Source organism: Thunnus maccoyii, chromosome 21 (genome assembly GCF_910596095.1).
Source record: "Thunnus maccoyii chromosome 21, fThuMac1.1, whole genome shotgun sequence".
In the NCBI taxonomy this organism is placed as follows: domain Eukaryota; kingdom Metazoa; phylum Chordata; class Actinopteri; order Scombriformes; family Scombridae; genus Thunnus; species Thunnus maccoyii.
The window spans coordinates 24,405,062-24,418,969 of NC_056553.1; the positions used below are offsets into that span (position 1 = coordinate 24,405,062).

The window sequence follows — 13,908 nt, forward strand, 5'->3', positions numbered from 1 at the left end:
ATTTGCATTTCTTTTCCCCAAACTGGCTGATGCAGTGAAAAACACCAGGGTTAGAGTTAAAAGCGTTAAGAATTGTGTGTGGCGTGACTGTTGGGACGGCAGATGTTTTTGTGATTGTGTTGTTGTCCAGCCGTATGATAGAATTTGTTGTTAGTGGATTTGAATCTCATGTATATCTGACATGAAGACTGGACACGGACAGTGATGGAATGAAATAGAATAAAACAAAAAGCATTTTAATATAATCAGTAGGAGTTGGGAACACTGCTGTTGTGTGCAGCAGTAAGCTGAATTACTGGAACTGGGTTACATGGTCAGAAATGCATTTCACTTTGGGTGCTGAGCAGCGATCAAAATTCTTTCATACAGGAAAATGTAGAAATGAAAAGCATACAGTGAACTTGGCTATATTAAAACACAATATTGAGTATTTGGGTTATTTCACAGAAAATTTTAAATCTTAGGACAATGACAATAATCATCATCAATAATCAACATGGTCTTTATTGTTTTTGTATGGAAACACACTGTAGTTTGTGCTTGTAGGAGGGGCCACATGTATATAAAGCCCATCAGTTCAGTTCATAGCTGATGGTTGAGAGTTGAGTGCTGAGTTTCCCTGGTTCTTTTGTTTTTATACATTTATTTCTGTATATAGATTTTACTGCACTCACACTGCCTGTCCTGTTTGTCTGTTAAAAAAGCGTAAAGAAACCATTCACATGGTCGGGTTTGGCAATCATAAAATCATAAAATCTGTAGGAGCCAGAACCAATCATATCTCTGGAAGGAGGCGCCAGTGACAGACTTCACTGTTCTGCCTGACAGCACCCGCTAACAATGTTTAGGTATGTAATGGGGATTTTGTGAAAGAAAGTGAAGCTTAAACCATTCATGGTCGCTGGGTGGTGAAAGTGGTTGTGTGTGTGTTTGCTTCTCAGCTGATCATGTGTGGGTGAGCAGGTGTCATGTTGTAACACAGGAGTAATCAGATGGTTACAGGTTCACTAGAATGAAATACAACATCATACCTCTCTGTGTTTACGGTTGTGTATGAAGAGGCCATGTGCTCCTACTGGTCCTTTATTTCATTTATATTTACCTTTTATGTATTTTATTGGTGCCAGAAAATTACAGCATTTCCTACATAACTAACAACTGACACATCTTGTTTATTACTTCCTCTGACATGCATACACTACTGTATGTTTCTGTCCAAGCTGCTTGAGACGTGTATCCTCTTAGATTTTTTCTCTATGAAAACATATAAGATAATAGTGGCTGATTTATTACTGCAACATGAAATTACATCCATCCCCTTATCTATCTGCAACGCAGCTAATTATGGTCATTTAAAATCACTATAATGTATTTAATCTTTGATTTTGACAGTGTACTGAAAAATAGAATATTTGAATCATTTGTGAATAATATTATTGATGTTTTGATTCATTGCACATTCTGTATTTCATATGAAATCAACTGAGGGTTTATGTCTTCTCATACTGCAGTGAATACAGCATACAGTCAGTCATTCTGCCTCATGCCCTTCATACCAGATGTGGCTCACATTCACTGGACTGCTAATATTTTCTTCCTTTGCAGGCAATGCAAACCATGTGACCATCAACTGATGCACATGATAACTAATGGGATGTGTGTTTTGTTGCTGTCTTGAATATCTTTTAAGTTGAACATCATTAGCGGCTGTGATGTTATGTCTGCTCGTCGCTGAATATCTCTGTTCTCCATGTTTCTATGTAGAGGTCATAATGTCTTTGTCTCTCTGTGTGTTCCCTCTTGTTTGTCCATTTGCTCCTTCTCAATAATTCATATTTTTATCTGAAAAAGATGAAGTATGAAAATGATGATGATTTTTTCCCCCCTCTAACATAACTGCACACAGATGCCATACTTGACTTACACCTGCTGCATTCACTGCCTGTTTTTTTGTTCTGTGGTTTGTAACACGACATCCCTCTCCTCCCCCTTCCCTCAGGTTTTGGTCTGCTTTGGGTTGACTGGTCATTATGCTGATGCAGCTCTGTAGTATCAAGGTCAGTGCCCCCCCACCCGCCATCACGACCACCCAGCACCTGCCCATTTGCCTGCTTTCCACCACCCAGTTCCCAGTTTGTCTGCAGGATTCAACCATTATTGGGAAGGCTGGTGTCAGTACCAATATATATATAGTATATTTTATATATAGTATATTTAATACATTGTGTTCTTATATTCAGTATCTTCAAATCATGTTAATCATGTAATGTAAACTGACTGTATCATATCCTGTTTTTCACAAAGACCAATATTTTTCAAATCAATTAAAACACACTGTATTGGTATAACACTAGGCTGAATCCATAATGATGCTGTAGTTTCACTAATACTTCTTATCACATGGTGACTTAAGCAAGCACATGAAAATTGTGCTTTGCATGCAGACAACCTTTCTTCATCACTAACTGCACGCACAAAGTGCTTCAGCATTTCGACCAATCCGTCAAGGCTGAATGAGCCGTGCCATGAAGCTCCTTTCTAACTGGAGCATTCTCTGATCTGATCTGAGATCTCAGGATGGGGAAACTCTCCTTTGCATTTGGACTGGCGGGTAATGATGCTGCATCTTGTTGTGATCACAGCATCTATGCTGAGCAGACACTGAACTCTTAGCGGGTCATGTCGCACCTTTAAATCATGTTTACAAGTTCTGAAAGGTTCATGTTCACAGGTTCTTACAGTCATTAACTGAATCCTGTCTGCGACACTGTATTACAAATAGGATTACCAATAAAGTATGTAGATTAATAGGGACTGAACTACAACAGGAAAACATATATGCTATTGTGTAATAACCCTCACCCATAAGACCTTTTGACCTCATATCAGGTGCTGAATAATATTTGTCCAAAATTACCTCAAAGTTGTAATCATTAAAGATCCCCTCCAGACATGTATTACGACATATAAAAATACAGTAATGGAACAATAATGTGTGTCTGATATGGTTTTTCCACAAAATAGTATAATTACCACATTAAAATCCTCATTTTCCCTCATTAAAAATTCCAGAATCTATGAATATGCAAATACTTCACTGTAAAATCCATCCTCAGGGTTTGTGCACTGGAGGCTTCAAGTTTCCACATCTCACCTGTGTGAAGCATTGGACCGAGATTGGCTAATCTATTTAAGATGTCACAAATCATGCTCATTGGCATACACTCCTTAAAATTTGATTTTCATTGAGCACAGAGAAACTTTCCACTTTCAGCAGATGAATGTGAAAACAGCCCTCTAGTGTCAAACTACACAGTGAAAATCAAACATTCAACCATAAGAACAAGAAGAAAAACATATTTTTGAGAGGCGGGGGACCATAATATTTCAGTCCTGGTTGACTAGGTGAAACCTGGTTCCAGGTTCATGGTGCATTCCACTGACAGTTTAATTGATACGTGTATCAACCACTCGGGGCAGCAAACCTGCCTCGAGTAGCTAAACCGTCAGAAATGCAAGAGACAACAAGCAACTCACATGTTTACAATGAAGCTTAACAAACTACGGCCTGAGATTTTTCATCATGTAACATTGTTTTAATAAAGACTAAAGAAAGATAGTCACCAATGACCTCTGACTGTGACTGTTGTGTGAATTATGACAAACTGGCTTGCACTATAGGCATGCCAGCTTTGGTCCTCTGCATCACGTCCAGTACACCTATGCATTGTTTTCAGTGAATCCCTTGTGCGATGGTATGCCAAACCACCTTTTTCACAGCATTTTGACTTGTCATAGTAGGAAAAGCACAGGTGTTGCTTCTATTCAAGCGTCCCAGTATGCCGTGACAATGATCCAGTATGCACAATACCAAGACCCTGACACTGAGCCAGCTAAATGGAATTCAGCCATCATATATATTATCCTTTCTACCTGTGTTATTCCATCTGTGAAATGTCATAATGGTTTCTGTGAAAAAGGCATATTGACCCTTTGCTAAGCTCTGCTCCCCATATTTATATGCATCAGTGCCTGTCAAGCAGCAGTGCCGGAATGAGATTTGAAGTAGGAGTACATCCAGCTTTGGATGATGTAAGAGTCAGGATTGGACCGATACTATTTCAGCCATAACTCTAATGTATCTCACCTCGTAAATGGTCACATAATTAATGTTACGCAACAGCGTTTGCACTGCAATTTCTTTCAAGAATAAAACATGAGGCGCTACTTTTGCTGAAAAGAAAGTTTGAAAAGAGGCTATGATGAGCCCTGCTAACCTGACATCTAAACAGGCAGAATATGGAGTTATAAGCGACCAGTCTGATGTGTGTAGAGGTGTGTGTGATTATACCGTAGCAGCCTGGTGTAGTTTTCAGGTAATTTAATGTAGATAAACACAGTGAACAGCTGTGCGTAACAGCACTGCGCTCTGGCGCAGCACTTCTCAGAGACTGCAGGTTTATCAACATATCAGTCCTGCTGCCTTCAGATGCTGCAGGGATTTAATGAAGTGAAGAAGCTTTTCATACAGTATAAAGCCACTGTAAGAATCACCCACATTCATTTACAGATATATACAGATGCTTTATCCACATTAAATGTTATTTTCTGTGCCGATTTTAGTTGGAGAGTGTTTAATTGAAATAACTTGTTTATATTTCAAGCATTATTGCAGCACATCTGCAGCAAGTATTTAGTTTGCTCTTGTTGATAAAATCACCAAAGTGGCAGCAGAGTGACTTTGCTCCAGAAACAGACGTGGTTCTGAGACATTTAAGACCCATCCTCCACAAAAACACCAAGAACTTGCTTTGTGCTGCCAATTTGCGTGTCTCACCCCGGCAGTTCACCGTGCATGTAGCGCTGTGCACCACAATACCACACAGACAGGCAAAGCAAATTTCAAGGTCAGGAAAATACCAAACTGTCCGCTGTGTTGTGATTATGATTGGTTTTAAAGGTCCAACATGTTAGAGTAGACTTAGACATTATCACTGTGACCATAATACCTGGCTTAGACGTTACCACTTTATTACCATAATGCCTGAAAGTGGGGGGGACAAAAAGTCTATTCCAGTGCTAATGCTGTCAAGTTTTCCACTTCTAATTTTGCAAACAAATTTGTAGTTTACAATAATAATGTGGGAAGATTTACCATTTAAAATTCTTTTTAATTTTTTAAACAATGGCTATTAAATTTCCACAGACGTAAAGAAATCCAGGCTTCTCATTTGTAACTGATAAACATTGATTATGTAGGACTAACTCTTGTGTTTTACACGTGTAAAGCTATCTTGGGTTACTGGTTTGGCTGTGAAGTGTAAACTTCCACCAATCCAATAAAAATCAGGACAGAGGTGCTAACTTTACTCTAAACTCTATAGTGGCTTCTTGGCTCTCTCTTGAACCTCTACACTTCGCTCATGTATTAATGGTTTTGGAAAGACAAAAAAGACACAACCCTTCAAACTTCCAACTCCATGCATACTGCTACTGGAGAAATCCAACGCTTGTCAGGCTCGCTGTGCCAAGTTATGGTTACTATGTTAGGAATAGACAATCACTGTTTGGGTGAGGGTTTATGGTCTTGTGGAAAAGGCATACTTCACTAGTAACAATGAAAACTAGTTCATAGAGAGAGACATCTGTAAGTGCTGTACTTACAGATGTTGCAGTGCACTCAGGCATGTAATGTCATGTTTAGCTTAGAGAAGAAAACTCTAACAAACACCAATTAGGTGCTTTCTCATTTGATTTTCTTTATCTTCAGAACAAAGCCTTATGTTTTTATTTCTCTATGTATTTCTCTATTTCTATTTCTATTTCTCTTCTTGCTGTGTCTTGCGTTGTAGAACTTGTACCAGAATCGGTTCCTGGGCCTGGCGGCCATGGCCTCCCCGACCCGCAGCAGCCAGACCCGCCAGCGCTGTAAGGATCGTCACAGCTACGGTCCAGACACCTATGCTGTCAACGGTCTGAACCAGGAGGCCTTCATGCTGGGGCTGTCACGCTCCACCAGTGACACTGATCTGGTTTCCCCAGACGCTCGTTCCACCCTCACCATCAGCTCCTCTCACTACACCATAGGCCAGTCTGAAGACCTGGTGATCACATGGGACATCAAGGAGGAAGTGGATGCTGGGGACTGGATTGGAATGTATCTTGTAGGTAAGTGAGACATGGCATGATGATGAATGTAAAAATGGGTTAATTGAAGTATATTTAATGACACTAGCCTGAAAAGTATTTGGCCACAGTTTGTTCCATTCTTCAATGAGGGGTGACTTATTGTAATGTCTAATAAGGTAATAAGTATGTATAACACAATAAAAAATGTGATAAAAACTGATAACATAATAACATGCCCATAATGTAATAGAGGGTTGAGCACATAAAATGATAACATTTTTATGTCTAAGTAATTCATTGTGTGATGGTTATTACTAGGGATGCACGATATTGGATTTTTTGCCGATATCCGATATGCCGATATTTCCAACTCATTGTGGCTGATTGCCGATGCCGATACCCATATATGCACATATTTTTTTCCAGATGGCTGAGGAGACTATTATGCATGCAAGCATAGATTGTACTAAGTATGATCAAGAAAGACAATATAAGAAGGAAGAATTTAGGAAGATTGGAGTTCAGGAGCTCAGCATTAACACTTTAATGAACTTGCCAAGTGGATCAAGCAGTAGAGTTTTCTTTGAGTTCATTAGACAAACAGGATTAATGTGCAGGATTTAATCTCTGGTCTACAGTCCGGAGCAGAAGGTGGTGGTAATGCACCTAATGTGCTGGTTTCCAACTGCTGTTATAAACCAAAAAGATGTTTTTTTTTCCAAAGAGAATGGTACATCCTGTCAGCCGAGGTGTTTCCTATCTGTGCAGCTGAATTTAGCAGCTCCTCCCTTGTTTCCCACTGACGGTCCCGGTGTTTCCTCCGCAGGACTCAAGCTTGTCAGTCAGACCCGCTGCTTCTTCCCACTTTAAGCTGAATAACAAACCGGGGCTCCGTGCTCTGGTTGGATCCACATGGAGAGCTGGGGCTAACGTTAGCTGAGAGGCTAGCGGAGCGTTAGCCACAGCATGCCCAGAAGGAAGCACAGCCAGCTAGCCTCTGCTAGCCTCCACTGAATAACAAACCGGGGCTCGGTGCTCCGGGTGGATCCACATGGCGAAATGGGGCTAACGTTAGCTGAGAGGCTAGGGGAGCGTTAGCCGCAGCATGGCCAGAGGGAAGCACAGCTAGTTAGCCTCTTCTAGCCTCCCAGCTAACGTTAGCCCTGGCTCTCTATGTGGATCCAACCAGAGCACCGAGGCCCGGTTGGTTATTCAGGTTAAAGTGGAAAGAAGCAGCGGGTCTGACGGGCAGCTTGAGTGAAGTGGAGCCTGCGGAGGAAGCATCGGGACCGTCAGGGTGAAACAGTCTGTGGAGGGAAGCACAGTCAGGTGGCGGAGGAGAAGGCAACAAATCGGCTTCTCATAATTGGCAGAAATGGCCGATGCCGATATGTCATTTTAGAGCTTTTATCGGCTGATACCGATGATGTGCCGATAACATCGTACATCCCTAGTTACAATCGCTGGTTAAGATTGAATGAGATTTGTTGATGTGGTGTTGAAGTCATTTGAAGTTCAGGCACCTGAAAGCATTGGTACAGTAGCAAATGAAGGACACTCCACTGACATCTCTGCATGTAGAATCAAATGCAGATTTTGTTACTGAGTGTAATGGGACATGAAATATAAAAAATCTACTTCTTCAAAGAAGTGTTGAGGGTTGAAGTAGCAGTGTTGTTTCATCAGTTTCATCTCTCTTCCCAGATGAGGCTTTGTCTGAGAACTTTCTGGACTATAAGAACCGAGGAATCAACGGATCTCACAAGGGACAGATAGTTTGGAAAATCGACTGCAGCTCCCACTTCAGTGACTGTAAGTAACAAAAATTCTCCCAAGGAAACTTACCCCAGGGAAATTAGTTTTTCATTAAAATCAGATCAAGTTGAGGTCTTCCATAAACAGCCCATATTGTACTGTTCAATGAATTTGTACCATTTGATCCAAGTTGTATTAGCTGTTTTATAATATTTTTGCCAATTTCTCTTTGGAATTCTGCTTCTTCAGTTTTTCAGCCAGGTTCTATGAGCAGTCTGTCACGTCAGTGTTGGTTTAGTCATAAGCCATTAAAATCAAACCATCTGCGCATTATTCCTATAAATTACAAGTCACATTGTTATATGGAGACATTCAGTGACTGCTTAAAGGTGCCGTAGATGTTGCAGTGTTACAGAGTTCAGTCCGCTTTGTCAGGAATAAAGAGAAAACCGTTGCGTGTTCACACTGACTTACGTCAAACTAAGCTGTAAACATGAAGTCATATGGACTGACGGGTAACTCATTCATTGGACGGTTTTGGTGATGTCATCCTGCATCATCAGTGCTAAAATGATCTACAAAGAAAATCTAATTCTGGTGAATCACACCTAGTCATGCTGCACTTTACTGAACCTGATGTCTTTATGTATCACTTCACAGACATTCACTACTTGGGACAAATGAAATTATACCAAAAATCATAATGACATGAAAGTGTTTTCATACTCTGTATGAGTTGAAGCCCAGTCTGTGCTGTAACAGTCTCTGGAAAAGCAACACGATTGCTTACAGAGACACATCATTAGAGGGAGGAAGAGAGAAAAGGTGCGGGGAGACAGTCACAAATGGTGCACAGTTGTTGTGTTTAGGGACATGGGGGATTGTGTGTGTGAGTGGGAGAGACTATGTGGATGCACACAACAGAATACATTTATCAGCATGAAGCTGCCCAGGTGTTTCCATTTAGGAACACCAACCTCTATTTGACAGGTGGAAGTAGCTTATAAGCTGTTATGTTAAACTGTTGCAAGTATTCATACTTCCCCTGAACATTTATTCTTGTCAGCATGGAAAAGCATCTGAAATGGCATTTAAACGATATGACATTAAACCAACACTAGCTGCAAAGACACCTTTATTTTATTCAGGGAAGTTTTACTGAGAGGCAGCCTCTCTTTTGCAGCAACACCCACGGTTACACACATTCACACCTGCAAGCTGACTTGTAACCACAGTCTGATCAGATGGTCACTGAGCAGCTCCACTGGAGCAGTTGGGGGTAAAGGGCTTTGCTCAAGGGTGTTATTCGTTGATAAAGATAGTGCTGATGTCCCCCTGTGCTGCAAGGAGCATTACCTTTAATGACTAAAAACAGTTAGCCAAGCTGCAGTGATGCATCACACCAAATGTTCAAACTGTGGATCTGCTGTATATTTACTTTATTTTGTCACCAGCATTTAATGGTCTGATTAACCCTTCCCAGTGTGTCCTTATGAGGTTTTTCTTTTCTTTAATAAATCATTTAACGCTGTGAAAATAGAAATGATAGCTATATTTTTGCTCCTCCTCTGTTACACACTTGCGAAATTAAGACATACTTTTATACATTCAGTCACTTGCATGCAGTGTTGCTGTGTGTTTCCTCTCTTCTCATCAAAGCATCTGAGTATGTCTAGCCAAACAAGCAGAGAAACATGGAGCTTTACTATGACCTTAATCTCCTTGTGTCCTCAAGCCTTTTGCTGTTTTTTTTGCTCTACTTCCCCTATTTTCTAAGAGTACAGAGTCCCAGAAATGATAAATGTCACCAATCGACTATCACTGATAACTTCATAAATGACTGAAGTAAAATGTATAGATCATAAAAAAGGATTCGATTTTTTTCTTTGCCTCTAACTTTTTGATAAAATAAATAAAAGTATTAGCTTAAAACTGAAAATCATCATTAAAGAATAATATACAATTACAAAATTTCATTTAGTTCCATAAATGATTCAAAAGCCACTGAGGACTAGACAGACATTTCAATAATTACCTCTCTGTTTTTCTCTCTTTTCTTCATTTATTTTTCTCTCTCTTATACTGCACAATTCAATGTGCACAAATGCTTGTACTGATCAGTGATCACATGGGACATCAACAGGAAGTCATTGCTGAAAAAATACAAATGAAAAATTGAATACCACAAATAAATAAATCGGGGGAAATAATGTAAAATCATCACCATCAACCATGTGCGGTTTGTTGTTTTACGGGCACATTTTAAAAAGCAGGTAAAGATATGGTGAAAGATTCAGTGTTGATAAAAGAAACTAACTAGAATTTTGTCTCCATCATTGCCACCTCCCCCCCCCCCCCCCCTCCCATCCATGTGTCGTCCTCAGCTGAGACCCAGGTCTGCTTCAGGTACTACCACGGTGTCACCGGAGCACTGAGGGCAACCACACCCAGCGTAACCATCAAGAAGGGCTCTGCACCTGTGAGTCTCACCACATCTCATAGCTTAATTTTGACATGTGCCGCTCTCTGAAATTCGAACAGCTTCATCAGTAATCTTGTATGTATTTACATGAACAGTAGCATCCTGGTTACCTGTCTTTGCTGTCAAACTCAATGTGTATAAGGGGAGTGGGCATGTGGATGGTGTAGGGGGGAAAAGCACTCATCTACCACTGCAGAGACCTGGGTTCACTCCCTGGCAGCGGTGCTTACAGCTTGGCCAGGCAGCCCATTGAACACAATTGGCAGTGTTTGCCAGTGAGAGATAGTGTCCTTGTCGCTACAGTAGCTACTCCTACTGGTTGGTCTGCGTGAGGAGGTAGGGTTAACCTCTGTGCCTGTAACTCTCTTGTGGTGAAGCTCCGATACACAACTGCATGTGTGTCAGTAGTTCATTGAATATATTCTCTCTACACTGCTCAGAAGAATGCATTTATCTACTGGTATACAGATCAGTACCATCAATGAGTTCAAGGTCACTACATAAAGTAAAGTTGTTTTGTCTGGAGGTAGAAGTACTTTGTCTTATGGGTAATATAGGGCAAAGTACACAGGTCATAGGTCACCTAGTGTTGACAGTTCAGTTCAATTGAGCATTTCTTATTTCAGAATTCAGTGCTTGCCCATGAACAGGAACATAACCTGGTGAGCAGTTGAAGAGTCAGCAGTCATCTGCATAGAAGCTCATTGTCGTGTCTTTATAATCCAAATAGAATTGAATATCTACTGTATGGCTGTTTTCTGGTTTGGCATGTTCTTATTAAATGAAACCCAAAAGGATATTACCCTTGATGGCCACACAAGAGTTGCCTAATTTGAACTTTAGGTGCATTTGGTTGTTTTTTCTCTTTCTCTACAGGCAGAGTCACCACATGCAGTAGCTAGGTCATATATTGTTTTTCAGAATAGGTTGTGTTATTCAGAAATGTCATCCATCTGTATGCAAGTTGTACTATACACGTTTTAGAACCATAAAGTATCACAAAATGTATCAGTTGTTCCCATTTGCATTCTGCAACTGGTCTTAAAATTAAGTTTTGTCTGAGATCTTTACAAAAAACTGGACATCAACACATCTTTGCTTCATGTTTTTTCCTACAGGATCTCAGTACAGCTGTTCCAAAGTTGGATCTAGCAAGTTGTTTTTCTACAGAGATAAACAAGTTAAGCCTGTTTGTGTCATGTGTAATCATTGCAGTTAGGTTTGAGACTTTTGCATCAGTAATTAGATTATTACATTACATGTAATAATCCCTGCCAAATACACCAGTATAAAACTGAGTGTGTGTTAGTGCAAGTGAGCTGTTGTTCCTTTGTTATTTTAAGCAGATTTTAAACAGAGAGAGTTGTCAGTGAAAAAAGATATATAAGAGTGTGTACGATTGTGTGTAGTCTATACCCATCATTGTACTGCATTTGAAACTGTGAAGTTATGAAGGGTAAATGTATTCATTTATGCACAGATCTCTATATGTTTCTATCGATTGTCAGTTTGCATTGAGGTGAAGAAATAGTCCCATGGCTTTATACCACTAGAGATAGATGAGATACTTCTTCATAGCTTTTTTGTTTTGTTTTGTTTGAGAAAAAACAGAAAAACTAAGTAAAATTGCTGATTTTTAAAAAGTACAAGTACATCCAAAGCCTTTGCAACAGTTAATGTAATTTGTTATGTCCACCCCTGCTGACTGGCTGATTTAGTGTCAGCTGTAGTCCATTTGTGGAGAGTCAGCACCACAAACAAGTGACAACACACAATTAAATTGTGGTGCACCATAGGAAGGCTGTTGGTTTGATTTATCATTGAGACTGTGGTCACAACCATACTGTCTGTTGTGGGATATCGCCATTCATTTTAGATGAGTCTTAACTCCCACAGTTCAGTCAGCTTCCACATTTTCTATTAATCATCTTGGCTTATGCAGTTCTTGTCCAACCTTTTATCTGGCTATGCATATATTTTGATAATTTCAACCACCACTCCCCACCAATAAGACAAATATAGACTATTGCCAGCTTTATCCTTAAAAGGTTTGTGCATATCAAAGATATGTTACCTAAAGTAAATACATATGATTAATTACAAGACAAGTATCAATTGACAATATGTTCTGACTTGACACTTAGTACTTAATATCTATTGTAACAAAGGGGAGAGACCTGGTGATTTGTCCCTTTGAGACTTTTGATTCAGTATGCCTCTCATTGCTTGAGGCATCTGACTCTTTCACAACCTTTGATATCTAAACCTGGTCCTGCCAGATAGTGCCTGGCCATTGGATAAGCAGGTGGGAAGTGCATAGCAATGCTCAAAAACCCTGGGAAGTTGTCACAAAAAGAATTGAGCAATACCACAGTATATCTATATTGTCATTGCCCTTCTAAAGCCTAGATCAGTCAGACCGTGGTGTCAAGCAGGTGTCCAGCTGGGCGATTGGATTTCCATGTTTGCCTTCCCATTCTGCTGTTGTGGGCCGCTGGAAATGCTGATGGGCCCAGAACTTGATCTGTTCTTACTTCCTGAGGACAAAGGAGTAAAAATAACCGCTATTGGAAGAGAGACAGGGAAGGAAGAGAGGAGCAGTGATAGCAGAGGAGAGGCCAGTCCGGGTAAATCATTCAGGTTTTTGGAGGCGAGAGGTAAAAACCACCGGATCAAACTGCTGGAGTTTGACACAACAAAAGGAGAAGGTGGAAAAAATAACCAGAGAGGAGATGGACAGACAGGAAAGAAGTGCAGCAGATTTGTCTGGATTGACTGTTGTCTACTCAAGCAAGTCAGAACTGTCAGACGCTGCAGACAGAGAAGACACAGCGTTTGTTTGTGTATGTATGTGATGGACGGCATGTGTCTCCAGCTGGGACTGCTGTCTCCCAGCCATCCTGAGAGGAGGAGCGGGAGGAGGACAAGGCTCAGCTGGATAGCCTGGGTAAACATAAATATTCACTCATGTCTTTCTCTTTATTCACACATGCATAAACATGTGAAAACTCCTGCATGTGTATGATTCAGTTATTTCCTTTTTTTCTTTAGTAATATTGCAGTAGCATGAGAGACATGAGTCTGTAAGCTGTCAGTTAACAGAAAAGAAATTCTCTATGTAGGTTTCTCACCATTATTAAGTCAATGAAACAATGTGGAAAGGATAAATAGGTCTTTGGCTGAATTGTGCAAGCAGCCACTGCTTAGTTTTGTGGTGTCACAATCCAAAAATGTAGAGTCAGTCAGTCTAACATTCAGAATCTAAACTAAGCTAATCTTCTGAAGTATAATACTGTACAATATATGATAAAATACAGTAGGTTGATAGTTCCTCATAAAAAGTAGTGTAAGTTTATGATATGCTACTGTAGTAGCATATCATAAAATCATAAAATGTCCCTACATTGTTAACACTGAACTATAGCCCTTGTTAAGTAGTCTGATACATCAGTTCGCTAATACATCAGATTATGAATAAAAAGCTAAGGTGAGACATGAAATTAATATATTCTGGGAGTTGTTTCAATATAAACTAAGACTAC

General features: G+C 40.1%; 1 protein-coding gene across 3 annotated transcripts in view; it reads left to right on the forward strand.

Moving 5' to 3' along the window:
- Positions 1–13,908, forward strand: part of LOC121887978 (E3 ubiquitin-protein ligase HECW1) — an 81,520-nt gene that overhangs the window by 6,559 nt on the left and 61,053 nt on the right. Inside the window, exons 2-5 of one of the 3 annotated variants that reach the window (XM_042399176.1) lie at positions 2,000–2,057; positions 5,853–6,168; positions 7,834–7,941; positions 10,269–10,363. In XM_042399176.1, coding sequence (XP_042255110.1) covers positions 2,031–2,057; positions 5,853–6,168; positions 7,834–7,941; positions 10,269–10,363 — 546 coding nt within the window. In that variant the 5' untranslated portion in view covers positions 2,000–2,030. Of the gene's footprint in view, positions 1–1,999; positions 2,058–4,807; positions 4,908–5,852; positions 6,169–7,408; positions 7,665–7,833; positions 7,942–10,268; positions 10,364–13,908 lie in introns of those variants that run through there. The other 2 variants (XM_042399178.1, XM_042399177.1) reach the window with 2 other exon arrangements.